The 15853-nt window shown below is 43.5% G+C and overlaps 1 protein-coding gene across 1 annotated transcript in view; it reads right to left on the bottom strand.

Moving 5' to 3' along the window:
• The window catches only part of prkg2 (protein kinase cGMP-dependent 2), a gene marked incomplete at both ends in the record, with an annotated part of 110172 nt that extends 95068 nt beyond the window's left edge, over nt 1–15104 (bottom strand). Inside the window, 3 exon segments of the mRNA XM_084323179.1 lie at nt 8186–8299; nt 10133–10299; nt 14515–15104. Of these exon segments, the coding sequence (XP_084179305.1) occupies nt 8186–8299; nt 10133–10299; nt 14515–15104 (871 nt within the window).
• Between the last annotated feature and the right edge of the window lie 749 nt (nt 15105–15853).

The following is a 15853-nucleotide window of genomic DNA, read 5'->3' as shown; positions in this document are numbered from 1 at the left end:
GTTACTAGGCTTGAGTAAATTGTAATGAACCAAAGGAGAATATCAATTCTATTTAAAAAAAATAAAAATCTTTGACTGTAAATAACACCATGCTAAAATTGACCAGACCTGAAAAATCTAAGCAAATGAATAAAGGGAAGATGATTAAACAGAAGGTTTTGTAGATACAGTACTGAATTCTGCCATCTTTTTTATAATGTAAATTTCTCCACCATTTTTCATCATATTGCAACACCGTTTTTTGCAAGACGTTCACAGAAAGGTAGAGAAACTAACTGCGTTCTGTTTTATGGCAATAACGTTCAGGTTTGTGGGAGATAATCCCAAAAAATAAGAGAAATTAAAAAGTAAATCCAGAAGTCAGATGATTGACAGGGGCTGGTGTGAGCTGGGTAGGGTCGTTTTTCGAAATTTGAAAGCCCTGAGTCTCTTCCTTCAAAAGACTACACTCACTTTTGGCTGTGCCACTTCCTCCTGTCAATATGCGCCGGTTTCCGACTCAATGCCCTGAGATTTCTATAATCTTATATTTCACTAATAACAGTTAAAATAATTGGTAAACAAACATAATGCTGAAAATATACACTTTTACTGTATATCTCGGGCTTAAGAGGTTAACCCTGTGAGGCCCAAATTAAAAAGAAATTAGCAACTTCAGAGGCCAGAGGGTGGGACATATAAACACATTTACTATCAAATAGCATTGTGAGGCTGAACAACAGGACCAATTGACTATACATGTGCTTAAAGGGGAACTATCTTATAAACGGCTTTTTTCAGTGTTTACCATTGTTTCTTAGCTATGTGGACTTATATTAATAGGATATATGTCTCTAATTCTCATATTGGCGAATTCTTCCAATTCTCCTCTCACAATATTCACCCTCACTGAACTGAGTCATCTGAAAATGTGCATATCTGTGATGTCAGAGATTTCTCAGCTGCATAATAATGTGGCAGTTGATGTGGCAGTTGGCACCAGGCCACACAGTGGTTGGAGCCCAGCCTCAAAACGGCTTAAGATCTTGAGGTAGAAAAATGCGGTTTTTAGTACTTGATTAGAAATACAAAACAATGCATTTTTTTTGAAAAAAACCTAGGTGTTCCATAGACTCACAGGAATTGTGTAAAAGTGCCCAAATAGTGAAAGAAATAGTAAAATAGTTCCCCTTTAACATTTTTTAAATAAACATTATTTTTTTTAAATGGCTAAAAGTGATTTTGTAATTTTGCAACCATGGGTCTCACAGGGTACTTTTAACCCTGTGAGGCCCAAATAAAAAAGACATTAGCAACTTCAGAGGCCAGAGGGTGAGACCTATAAACACATGAAGGGTGCCGTGACTGAAAAAAAAGGTTGAGAAACGCTGGTATATGGTGTGGCTCTTTGTGGTACCACAGTAATTTTTTTGTGGCTCTTAGTCTCTGACTGGTTGGCCACCCCTGCTATATTTGGTCCGCGTTTGGTCCGATGAAGCAAACAGAGACTAGGGATGCCCCGATCACGTTTTTTGCCACCGATACCGATCACAGATCGTCGTGAGCCATATCGGCCGATACTGATCGTTTTTGATTAAAAGAAATTAAATTTTATTTTATATAAATTTTTATTTTTATTTTTTTTATAAAATATATATATTATATAATTAGACTTGTACTTGTATTATCTGCGATACATCGCCACCACGCAACAAGCTCCACTGTCTGTGTGTACTCTAGTAGCCTCCAGCTACAGCCAGGATTCTCCGGAGCTGCAGCTGGACCTATACTCGAGTAGCCTCGAGCTACGGCCAGGATTCTCCGGCGCTGCACCTGGACCCTATTGGTATAACGTTACTTAACTGTGCTCAGCAAGCCCTCAGCTCGAATACGCATCGAATCAGTATTATAAGACATTGATATCAGGAGCTATCTGTAGCTACTGCTAGCCGGATATATAACGTTAATACAACGCCTCAGTGAATTATTTAGTTCAATGGGACATTTAGTTTTTAACAGTGAACTAACTTGCGCTAACGTGAGCTAACAGCTAACAGCTAACAGGTATCATACCTACCTACTATACTTGCTGGAGCATTTGTTGATGTCAGGAGCTATCGGTAGCTGGCCGGCTAGATACCGTTCAGTTAGACAATGCCTCATCATGTATTAAACTAAAAGTGAATAGTTGACTGGGTCATTTTGTAACGGTAGCTAAGCTAACGTTAGCTCAGGGAGACGCCGACACGCCGTCCTCCCGTGTCTCACTAGACTAGACCCGTGTTTACATGCGTGCAGGAGGGGCTGGACTCGAGAGCAGATGCCGCACCACCGGTGTCTGAGACAGAACTCAGCGACAGCGAGTGAGATCGGGTTTGACGATCGGTGAAAATAAAACATTATCACCGATCACCGATCGCATATTTATACTGATTATCGGCCGATAACGATCGGTGGCCGATCGATCGGGGCATCCCTAACCGAGACCTATGTTTTTGGGCGGACCAGAGTTTGTGTTTGGTCCGCGGACCGAGTTCGACGCGCATTCACACAAACCCGAAAAAACCGGACTATTCTGGTCCGATAGTCCGGACCAAACAGCCCCCGTGTGAAAGTGACCTAAAACTGACTAAACGAAAAATAAATGAAGATGACTAAATATGATGAAAACTAAAAAGGAGCACTTGACACATGACTAAGACTAAAACTAAAATGAAAATAGCTGCCAAAAAAACACTGGTCTGGAGGCCTATTGGCTTGTCCATTTATTTTGTATAGGGCTGTCAATATTAACACATCCACCGCCGGAAACACTTTAAAACGTTATTGCCCGCCATGCTTTGACCGCCAGACCACACTTGTACAGCGATATTGAGATCAATATTAAATTTTTTCGCCATGGCATTCATAATTCATATAATACACCTCCGGCGCTGCAGCTGAACCCTATGGCTCAATACAACGACTGCTCAATACCGCCGCCTGGTGGATGGTCGGGCGAGTTACACTGGTAAACAGGATATGGCTGCTGTGCGTCGATTAAATTCATCCGGCCGTCAGATATTGTCGCAAGGCTCCCGACAGACACTATAGTACAGGGGTCGGCAATTAGGTCTGGCCACGGGCCAGATTTTCCCCAAGGCTTTGATTGGCGGGCCAGGACCAAAAACAATGGCTAATTTAATATACTGATAGTGAAAAATGCAGCACCGTGGCGGGTGCATACACTTAATAATAATAATAATAATAACTTTATTTGTATAGCACTTTTCATACAGAGGTTGCAGTTCACAGTGCTTCACAACAGTAAAAAACACAGGCATAAGCGAGCACTCGCAAATGGGGGACCCTGATGTAAACAAGACAAACGTTTTTCTCTGGTCTGCATCCCCTTAACAATTGTGTGTATTGCGCCGTACTGTATTGTACCCATTCTGCAATCTGTTAATGTTTGAAACATGTCAAATATCCACTCGCCGCCCTCCAATTCCAGATTGGCGTTGAATGCAGCTACCTTATCTGCCAACTTGAACACAGCTGTCATCATTGCCTCGTTGTTGTTGTTGTTGTTGTTGTCGCCACATACAGTATTATGCAGAGAAGACGTCAGCATGCAAGAATCACCGACCTGTTGCGATAAACCTGTATTTTAAGTATGACTCCTGTTTATTAAAAGAAGCGTTATGTGTCTTGGAGGTCCTCTTCTGGCTCATCAGTTGGTATTTCCCCGTTGCAAAGAAGCTATCCAAAAACGTTTTTTTTTTTTTTTTTAACAAATTTTGTTACTTGTTCTCGAATGCGGAAGTGAAAGTGCGTTAGGGAAATATACACGCGGCCCGTGGGACTATTCCATTGGTTCTCCCAGTCCACGTGACCATTTCTAGCATTTCAATTGGCTATAGTGACAGACATGCTTTTGATGACTACCGGTAGATAGATACAGCTTCACAAAGACAAAAAAATATTTCCCGCACGTAAAATAAATATCATATTCTCAAAATAATCTGACGGCCCAGAAATTATTGCTGGCGGGCCGCCTATTGCCGACCCCTGCTATAGTACATATCGATCGCTTTATAAACTTAATAATCTATATATTTTCGGCGTTTATTGCGACATACAAACCGGAAATGGACCTAGGCGATCGACGTCCTATACCTGGGATATTTCACCGCCAGTCTCATTGACGCACGGTAAGAGGACGCTGACGCTATTTTCAGCCCAATTGTTCATTAATTTAACTGCAAACCGATCTGATCAATATATCACCCATACTACATAAACCATTTACTGACGATCACGGAATTATAAACGACCCCCCCACCACCTTTCATCCGCGCATGATGACGCATAACGTATAGGATAATATACAGTTGAATTTTTTAATATAGTGTGTATCGGGAATAAACGGCAATTGATAATCTATATATGCGTTTATGCCTATAACTCACGTTCTATGAATTACTGCAGAAAACGATAAAAACATACTTATATTATACTCTGGAGGATATTTATGATAAGAACGGCCTTCGGGCGTTTCAGGACTTAAGAGAATTTTATGATCTTCCCGGCGAGTCCTTCTTTCTTTACCTTCAACTAAGGTCAGCGCTGAGGGCGCATGGCGTGCCGTGGGCTCAAGCTTTGCAACCACACCCCTTCCTCAGGCTCATAGTGGACAGGACGACCTCCAGAGGGTTTGTCTCAGACTTTTATACGCTCTTAATTCAATCCACGTATAAAAATGTGTCATTGGATACAATCTGGCGTGTGGATATCCCGGAGTTGGACCCCGAGTTTGACTGGGATGATGTTTGGGCAAATGTGGCATTGTCTTCCCGCAACCCCAATCACCAGCAAATTAATTTTAATTATATTCATAGGACCTATCTTACACCTAGGAAGCTATTTGCTATGGGACTGGTAACCGACTCTCGGTGGACTTTGTGCTCTCAAAGGGCCGCTGGCACTTATATGCATATGTATTGGGATTGCCCACCAGTGGCCCGCTTCTGGAGGTCAATAACGGACAAACTTTCAGATTTGTGTGGCTTAACTATCCCATTCACAGCTGTTACGCTACTCCTGAACGATATAACGACACTACACGCGTCCGTACAACTAAAAAGGGTTGTCCTAGCGGGCGTCACAGCAGCGAAGAAGCTAATAGCATTGAGATGGAAGGAGCCTGAGAAGCTCACAGTGATTAACTGGTCCCTAACACTGTTGGATGTGATTTATCTTGAAATATCCACGGCGCGGGTGATTGGGGTGGGGCAGGCTGGTATTGACCTGTGGTTTGCAACAGCTGAGAAGGTCAGGACCGCCGTGTGCGGCTGAGCGGGGTTGAGGTGCTTGTTCGGGGGAGTCCGGCAGTCTCATGGGAGGGGGAGGAGGAAATGTCTTGTCTGTCTTGTCTTTTGTCTTGTCCTTCTTAACTTTAACTGGGGGAATTTTATTGGGGGGGAGCTATTTTGCTATTTAGCTATTTCTTCACTGTTTGGGCACTTTTGCACGGTTCCTGTGAGTCTATGGAACACTCTGTAGGTTTTTGTTTTTCGAAAAGATTCATTGTTTTGTATTTCTGGTCGGGTACTCAGGGGCAGCGTTTTTCTACCTCAGGATCTTAAGCCGTTTTGAGGCTGGGCTCCAACCACTGTGTGGCCTGGTGACAATTGACACATTGTTATGCAGCTGGAAATCTCTGGCATCACTGATATGCACGTTTTGAGATGACTCAGTTTGGTGAGGGTGAGGGTTGTGAGGGGAATTGGAAGAGTGCGCCAATATGAGAATTAGAGACATAAGTCTTATTGATATAGAGCCACACGGCTGGGAAACGGTACTGAATACTGGGAAAGGCCAATTGTAAGATAGTAACCCTTTCAAATTAAAATGTTGTACTCAGTTTTTATAAATTGTTATTTATTTTATTATTATTGTTCTGTTATCTCCCTGTTATCTCCCTTGTGTTGTCTTGTTTTCATGTTAAGTAATAATAAAAAAAAAAATTATCAAAAAAAGAAAAAACATACTTACGTATATTCTAGAAGGTATTTTTGTATGAATCTATGAATGAAAAAGTATAACGTTCCTACATCCTGAACGATAGATAATCGATGTTGAATGGGCCATAGTAATGTCAATTTAGCAATACAATTTAAAAAGTTATAGCCCTGCAAAGAAGGTGAACATCTCCATAGGGTTAGAGTGGTGGCAGACTGGCTATATTGATGGATATAACCAGTGGCAGGTGTGTTAAATGTGTTAAAGGGGAACAATGTCCAATTTCACAATTCATACATGTTATTCCTCTGGTCTAAAGATATTTGTGAAAATTAGCAACTCTCCCAAATGTAAAAAGAACTACAGTCTCTGCTAAATCTAAAAAAGACAATGAATTGGGATACAGGTTTTATAGATGATAATGTTCATCATAGGTACATGTTGTTTCAGAATTGAGACCACTACTATAGAATCAAACTCACAAACAAACTGTGGCTCCACAAAATCAGTCTCCCGTTCATTGTCGATGGAGCAGCTCCAGGCGTTATACTTGATGACGTCACAAGTTTGATTCTTACTTTTTCTTTCTTTTCTGGAGAGTAGCTCATGTTTTTAGTTTTAGTAATACTGTGCATGAGCATTACACTAGAGGTTCCAGTAGTGGGCAGCTTGAATTGCCAGGTCCTAAAACCAACGCTTTAAGGAGATCTTTTATTTTTAGAGCATTAACTCTTTGGAATAACCTGCCTCAAAACCTCTGCTGCATTTACAATAGATTCACTTTTAAAAATAATGTTAAATAGTTTTTAACACTGTAAAGTATTTTTGTTTTACACTGTAATGTAATTTTAGCTATCTTAACACTTTAATCGCCGTTGACGCTGGAACACGTCATTCCCCGCCATGCTCATTCTGCCGAAGACGCTGGACAGCGTCTTTGATATCAATATTTCAAAAATCTGTGATCGAAATCATATTTCTCCCCCGGAGACATGAGATGTACTGTTGAGTCCCTCTCAACTCTACAACGGTTCAAGAGCGCCATCTGGTGGCCGATCGGCTGATCGCCCAGGGGAGAAACAGGAAGTGGAAGCTGGTGCTCATTTCAATTGGGTCCGATCACTCGGTAATAGTCCCAGGACTCGAGCTGATCGCAACGGATAGTGATCCGTTACCAATAACTCGATAAACAACATGATTTGGATGTATATACTATTATACAACCTGGAAATGGATCGGGTATTTCTACATCCCATAATAGAAAAAATTCTGTTCCACGCTCATCTCCCAACGGCGAGAGGAAGCTACGGTGAGTTTCAGCGTTTTTATTTTTTAATGTCTTCTATACTAACTGCTCTAATGATCATATCACCCACACTAGATGAATGATATAACGTTGCCCATCCGGTCAACATCAGATCATACGTAGTAACTTCTAGAAGTACGTGCAGTTGAATTTTTTTATCTCGCGCCGATTGCTATCAAACTGTATACAATCATCAATATAATGCATTTAGGGCTATAAATCACGTTCTGGAGAAAGCTGCAGAAAACGATAAAAACATACTTGTACTTTAGACCGTATTTTAGTATGAATATGTGAATGAAAAAGTATAACGTTGGGATGGTAAATTATGAATTTAACCCCGGCGATCAAAGTGTTAATTGTTAGTTTTATTATGCATTGTGTGTACTGACTTTTAATAATTTTGTTTTTGCAATAATAATTGTTTTTGTATGTTTTTGTGTGTGTGTGTGGACCCCAGGAAGACTAGCTGGTTGCTATGGCACCAGCTAATGGGGATCCTTAATAAAATCAAATAAAATCAAATGTTCACAAATATTGGTTGAACTGTCTACCGTCTTCCCCTTCAACGTGTTAATTTATTTGATTCATTTGAATACCATAACACAACATAAGACATTAGTCACATTACCGTTTTTGACAGTTATACAGAGTGTGCTTTACCTCAGATCAGATGCAGTGCAGTTATACAGAGTGCTTTACCTCAGATCAGATGCAGTGCAGTTATACAGAATGCTTTACCTCAGATCAGATGCAGTGCAGTTATACAGAGTGATTTACCTCAGATCAGATGCAGTGCAGTTATACAGAGTGATTTACCTCAGATCAGATGCAGTGCAGTTATACAGAGTGCTTTACCTCAGATCAGATGCAGTGCAGTTATACATAGTGCTTTACCTCGGACAGACGCGGTCCTTGTGCAGTTGTACAGAATGGCTAATTCACCGAATGTAGTCCACACTGCTATCGACGTGAGCAACTTGCTGTGTTGAACGACATCCAGCTTCCCATCTGTAGATATGAAACGACAGCTTTATAAAACACTGACAGACAGGTGATAGGAATATAGGAATCAGACACATGCTACTGGCATTGGAGTCTAATTATGACGTATTTCCTCCTGCATCCTGTGGTGGAACCAGAAAGGGTCATTGTGCTCGTGGTCATGGTTGATACAGATGTATTGTTAAAACATTGCTAATCAAATGTAGGTTCAGGAGTTTAGTAGAGAACTTGACTTTCTATGGCCAGGAGAAGAACCAACGTCCCCCTCATTCTGTAAGCTTGTCTCTTACGCCTCTGGGAAAAGGGGGATGGGTGAACAGGTGAGGGGTGAACAGGTGAATAGGTGAGGGGTGAACAGGTGAACAGGTGAGGGGTAAACAGGTGAGGGGTAAACAGGTGAGGGGTGAACAGGTGAGGGGTGAACAGGTGAGGGGTAAACAGGTGAGGGGTGAACAGGTGAGGGGTGAACAGAATAGGTGAGGGGTGAACAGGTGAGGGGTGTGAGGGGAGATGCAGGGGAGGATACAAGGGGAGGATACAAGGGGAGGATACAGGGGGAGGATACAGGGGGAGGATACAAGGGGAGGATACAGGGGGAGGATACAGGGGGAGGATACAGGGGGAGGATACAGGGGGAGGATACAGGGGGAGGATACAAGGGGAGGATACAGGGGGAGGATACAAGGGGAGGATACAGGGGGAGGATACAAGGGGAGGATACAAGGGGTGGATACAGGGGGAGGATACAAGGGGAGGATACAGGGGGAGGATACAAGGGGAGGATACAAGGGGAGGATACAGGGGGAGGATACAAGGGGAGGATACAGGGGGAGGATACAAGGGGAGGATACAAGGGGAGGATACAAGGGGTGGATACAGGGGGAGGATACAAGGGGAAGATACAGGGGGAGGATACAGGGGGAGGATACAAGGGGAGGATACAGGGGGAGGATACAAGGAGAGGATACAAGGGGAGGATACAGGGGGAGGATACAGGGGGAGGATACAGGGGGAGGATACAGGGGGAGGATACAGGGGGAGGATACAGGGGGAGGATACAAGGGGAAGATACAAGGGGAGGATACAGGGGGAGGATACAGGGGGAGGATACAGGGGGAGGATACAAGGGGAGGATACAAGGGGAGGATACAAGGGGAGGATACAGGGGGAGGATACAAGGGGAGGATACAGGGGGAGGATACAAGGAGAGGATACAAGGGGAAGATACAAGGGGAGGATACAAGGGGAGGATACAGGGGGAGGATACAAGGGGAGGATACAAGGGGAAGATACAAGGGGAAGATACAAGGGGAGGATACAAGGGGAGGATACAAGGGGAGGATACAAGGGGAGGATACAAGGGGATGATACAAGGGGATGATACAAGGGGAGGATACAAGGGGATGATACAAGGGGATGATACAAGGGGAAGATACAAGGGGATGATACAAGGGAGGATACAAGGGGATAATACAAGGGAGGATACAAGGGGAGGATACAAGGGGAGGATACAAGGGGATGATACAGGGGGAGGATACAAGGGGAGGATACAAGGGGAGGATACAAGGGGAGGATACAAGGGGAGGATACAAGGGGATGATACAAGGGGAGGATACAAGGGGAGGATACAAGGGAAGGATTCAAGGGGAGGATACAAGGGGAGGATACAAGGGAAGGATTCAAGGGGATGATACAGGGAGAGGATACAGGGGGGAGGGTGTACCAGTTTGGGCAGAATGTCTCTCAACGGGAGGCTAAAAAGACAGTTTGATATCATAATTGATCAATGACAGCGGGCGACAGTGGGAGTACTGTGGGGATGAGGACGTGGAGTCCTACCTGCCAGCACAAACAGATGGTTCCCGGGCTCTCCCTGCTGGATGACGTACTCCCGCTGCCGGTAGGTCCTCTCGTACATGCACTCCACCATGTCCTTTATCTGCTGCAGCTCCAGGCGCCTCAGGTATTGGTTCTTGTTCAGGGCGTCGGAGAGGAGCTTCTTCACACTGAACAACAAGAGGGCTGGGCGATTAATCGAATTAATGATTTAGGACGATTTTCAAAAATGAAAATCGTTTTTTTTACAGTAAATGCCCAAGTATGGTTTTGTCAATATTCCAATGTACAGTTTTGCTTGTACAGTGTAAGTCTACCACCCCTCCTACCCAACCTCCTCCAACAGTTTCTACGTCAAATGTACTCTCTTTTCTGGACTCTTTTTGTATCACAAACAGTACTGTATTTGCAAATCTGGTATGTCATAAATGTATAGATTTGTACATATTTGTACATATGTCTATACCGAACACTGTGACCTCATTTTCTTCTTCTAAATTCATGCTATATTATGTTATTATGTTATTTGATACTATCTTGTCTAGCACAGTCTCTGGAGCGTAACAGTAAGAAGCATTTTGTATGAAAGTATTCTGTACTTCTGTATGACAACTATTAAAGAACTTGAACTAGATGTAGCAGTACTGTCTATCTGTGTCGTGTGTGTCATATATGTTATGATGAATTGAAAATGGGGGACCCTGATGTAAACAAGACGACATTTTTTCTCTGGTCTGCATCCCCTTATGTAATTGAGCTGTACTGTACCCATTCTGCAATCTGTTAATAAAGTTTTCAATCAATCAAACAAAGGTCTGTCCCATTGTATACCAATCAATGGGATACATTGCATGTTGACCTGCATTCTTTCAAATGTATATAATTAATCATTAAAACAGATGTGTAACAAATAAGAAATGCAAATTCCACAGAAGGCATTAAATTATTATTATTTTCAATCATTTCACAATAATTGCATAATTGTGTTTGAATATCTGAGTAATTAAAGTAATTATACATTTGTCCAAAATAGCTGGTTCAGATATGGTTAATCCAGCTGCCCTGTGATCAGATGAATCCATATTATTTATTTTTCCGACATCAAATGCGTAATTTCTTATCGTACAAATATTGTCATATTTATTTTAATTATGATCAAGTAATTAATTCCAAGGAGGCCTGTAGCGTTAACATGAAGGAATCACTATGAGAACACAGTCTGTCAAGTTATAATACAATTTTAAATTAGTCAATCAATCATGAGATTTGATCGTGGGCTGAGAGCCTATTTAAGTGTGCTCATCAGCACTCTTAGATCTGCTCTCAAATAAGATCTCAGGAAAATTCCCACTCCCAGCCCTAATATGTCTTAAATAGGCCGAAATCTGGCTAAGACGAAATATTTTGTCGTAACTTCGTTCGAGAATGAGACCCATTGATACTATGTTTGTTTTTGAAGTGTGTGTGTGTGTGTGTGTGTGTGTGTGTGTGTGTGTGTGTGTGTGTGTGTGTGTGTGTGTGTGTGTGTGTGTGTGTGTGACATATATAGAGAGAGAGGGGGGGCTTTGGTAGACTATTGCATTGGTCCATTCATTGAAGATGAACGCAATGCGACATCCTTTACTAGGCTCACCCACCAACAGTGCAGGTGCTGAACTGCTGATCCGAATGTATAGGTAAAAACCATATTATGCGTTTTCATCAATAAAAAATGGCCAAAAAGATTTTCGCTCGCGCGCTTACGCACGCTCGCATTCACTGGGGGCCTACAAATACATTCTTTCATGGGGCCCAGAATCTGGAGCTACACCCCTGGTCACCGGGAGTGGGAAACGAACCCGGGACGGCCGCTTCGCGATGCAGCGCGATACATGGTGTGCTACTAGAGCGCCCGGAGATTTTATTTTTAGGCCATATCGCCCAGCCCTACAAGCATGCATTCAAAAGAAAAAGGAATGCTGATACATTTGTATTGAGGCGACAGTGGCTCAGGAAATCAGAAGGTTCCCCAGGTTCGGTTCCGGCTCCTCTTGGCAGCGTGTCGAGGTGTCCTTGAGGAAGACATAGGCCGACCTCTTGGCTGAGCCTCACCCACTAGCGTGCCTCCCAAACCCCCCACTCCAACACAAAGTGTCTCAATCAGAAGCAGCTATTTGATATTTAATTGTATTTATCGTACTACTACTACTTATTGCTATTGGACACACACACACACCCTGCACTGCACCTTATCATGCACATACACTACACACAAGACACTTTCTGTAAATAATTGACTATTTTATCTCACCTAATTTTTTTTGATCCACTTTTCCTCCTTATTTTTTAAATGTTTCTCCCATCCCCCAATTTCGTGTTTCCAATTCTCCCCTCCTCTGTCTTGAACGTTGCTCGACTATGCCCCCCACTGGTTGGTTGTAGCGAGGATAGAAGCCTTGCATCACGTGTTCCCTCCGACACACGAGGAGGCAGCCTGTCACATCTTTTCACCGGCCAGCGCGGACTCTCATTGGCGAGGTGTAACGTATGGGAGGCTCACACTACCCTAGCCAGTCTTTGCTGTGCAGGCGTCGCCCAACCGATCTGTAGGAGTCGCTGTCCACAACGTCCAATCCCCACCCATCGACTTCCACCCGCTGACTCTGCCAAACGAGCCAGTATGACGGCCGGCCCAAGCCGTAGTGCTGAGACCGGGGCTCGCTACCGGAGTTTACAGGAACATTTTGGAGTTGTATTTGGAGTGTATTTCGTGACTGTAGGGGACTGTAGGGAACTTCAGGGTAAAGGTCTGACCCACTTCCAGTGATGAAGCTAAGCTACGCTAACGGTGCGGGCGTTCCCTAAGCCTAATGCATGCAGAGAGACAAAAAATGTATGTATCTTCTTCTTCGTCTAACTCCAGGGAAGATGTCTAACTCCAAGCTAATTTCCCAAAATGTTGGAGTTTTCCTTTAAATGACGGCTTACAATATGTCTAAGGTTTTAAAAGGTTTAAACTTTACAGCACTGACAAAGTTGAACAAAGTGCTGTATAAGTCCCACATCATAAAAAAATTTAAAATTGAAGAAAAAATTATAATAAGAAGAATGTATTTTTATTTTTATTTTTTATCTCGAAGCTTTGAATTAAAATCGAATCTCGGCCCTGAAGCTTCGAATGCCAAAAAAATTCGAAGGTCAGCCCTAATAAAAACAAACCCTTTGTTTTCATGTAAATATCTACCTATAATCTATGGGTACTTAGAGAGCCTATTGGAGGAGACCTTGTTCAGCAGAGCCACGGTGCACCCGTCATGGTCATCCTCAGGTGACCTTCATTCTTCACTGCTTTGTAACCATATGAATATTTAATAGAAAATGACCTCAGATGTCATGTTAGGATGGACGGACAAATGGATAGATAAAACATAGCCTGTTAATATGTAACATTTAATGAAATACAGTAACATAAGAATATGTTAATTTAATCTCTTTGACCTAGATCAGTGGTTCTCAAACTACGGGGGGTGACCTAAATTGGGGTTGCGGGTAGGTGACAGTGGGGTCGCGCACTGGCAACATATTTTTGCTAAATATGCCTCGTTTTATAAATGTGTATTGATAACAGTGCTGTAATAAAATTTCTAATAAATATGCATGATCAAGTTCAACAACGTGTGCTTTTATTTTGATATTCTTTAATTCCACGTTGAAATTACCCAATAGGGCCTACATTTTTTCCCCAAAAACAATCCTAAATAATGATAAAGATACAATAAAGTGGGCGGCTAGGTGGTGTAGTGGGCAAGGCACTCGCCACCAGTGTGGAGACGCTAGGATTCGCGTGTTCGAATCCAGCTCTCCACATTGTTTTTCAGTTTGGCTGGTCGTCCGCAGTAATACACATTGGCCGTATTACGGGGAGGGAAAACTGAAGGGTGGGGATCGAACGTTGTGAACAAGCGACTCCTACAAGTCGGTTGGTGCGCCTGCGCAGTAGAATCAGGAAGTGTCGGGGGCAGCGTGAGCCTCCCACGCGTTACTCCTCGACACTGAGAGATCGAGCTGCGCAGGTGAAAAGATGCGACTGCTGTTACCTCAAGTACCGGAGGGGACTTGTGCTATGTATGACTTAGTCCACATTGCAGCCGGCTTGTGGGAGGCAAGAAACAGCGTTCGTGACAGGGGAGGGTTGAATTGGATGATACGAAATTGGGATGGGAGAAAATATGGAAAAATGGGAGAAAAAGTGGATCAAAAAAAAAAAAAAGATACAATAAAGTATGAAAAAGTTTGAGAACCCCTGAACTAGATGTCACTAATGTACAAATGACTGGCTTGACTGGAGTTCACGGACGGACAGACGGACAGACGGACAGACAGACAGACAGACAATGTTATCTGACCTTGTGTCCTTGGGAACGCGGGCCTTTTCGAACGAGAACTTTGCCAGGCTGCTGGAGGTGGGTTCAGCGGACACCCCAGCCTTGGCCCCCTTCCTGCTGTTGGCGGTTCCCTGGGTGACGGTGTCCGGACCCGGTCCCCCCGTGGCTCCAGCCTGGCCCGGTCCCAGACCCCCCGTGGCTCCAGCCTGGGTCCTCAGAGCGTCCTGCAGCTTGTTCAGCTGGATGCACTTGGCCTGCAGCTCGTCACTGATCTCCGCCAGCAGCCACGTCTCCCTGGCCAGCTGCTCCTGCAGACCCTTGATCCGGTGATCCTTGGAGCTCAGCTCCTGGTCTTTCCTCTTGCCGTCTCGCTCCAGGTCCTCCACCTTGACCCTCAGCTCCTGGTCTTTCCTCTTGCCGTCTCGCTCCAGGTCCTCCACCTTGACCCTCAGCTCCTGGTCTTTCCTCTTGCCGTCTCGCTCCAGGTCCTCCACCTTGACCCTCAGCGCCTCCAGCTCACCCGCCTGCTCTCTGTGGGCTCGTCCGTTGGAGGCGATGGTGGTGCTGTCTGATTGTTTCAAACGCTTGGACTTCATTGAACCGTTGCCCATCTCGTCAGTAGAGAGTAGAACCTAAAGAGACAAGACAGTAGAGAGTAGAACCTAAAGAGACAAGACAGTAGAGAGTAGAACCCAAAGAGACAAGACAGTAGAATAGAACCTAAAGAGACAAGACAGTAGAGAGTAGAACCTAAAGAGACAAGACAGTAGAATAGAACCTAAAGAGACAAGACAGTAGAGAGTAGAACCTAAAGAGACAAGACAGTAGACAGTAGAACCTAAAGAGACAAGACAGTAGAGAGTAGAACCTAAAGAGACAAGACAGTAGAGAGTAGAACCCAAAGAGACAAGACAGTAGAATAGAACCTAAAGAGACAAGACAGTAGAGAGTAGAACCTAAAGAGACAAGACAGTAGAATAGAACCTAAAGAGACAAGACAGTAGAGAGTAGAACCTAAAGAGACAAGACAGTAGACAGTAGAACCTAAAGAGACAAGACAGTAGAGAGTAGAACCTAAAGAGACAAGACAGTAGACAGTAGAACCTAAAGAGACAAGACAGTAGAGAGTAGAACCTAAAGAGACAAGACAGTAGACAGTAGAACCCAAAGAGACAAGACTGTAGACAGTAGAACCTAAAGAGACAAGACAGTAGAGTAAAACCTAAAGAGACAAGACAGTAGACAGTAGAACCTAAAGAGACAAGACAGTAGAGAGTAGACCCTAAAGAGACAAGAGGACAGTAGAGTAGAACCTAAAGAGACAAGACAGTAGAGAGTAGAACCTAAAGAGACAAGACAG

Source organism: Notolepis coatsorum, assembly GCF_963971535.1.
Source record: "Notolepis coatsorum genome assembly, chromosome: 10".
Taxonomy (NCBI): Eukaryota; Metazoa; Chordata; class Actinopteri; order Aulopiformes; family Paralepididae; genus Notolepis; species Notolepis coatsorum.
This window is presented reverse-complemented; position numbering and strand designations above follow the sequence as displayed.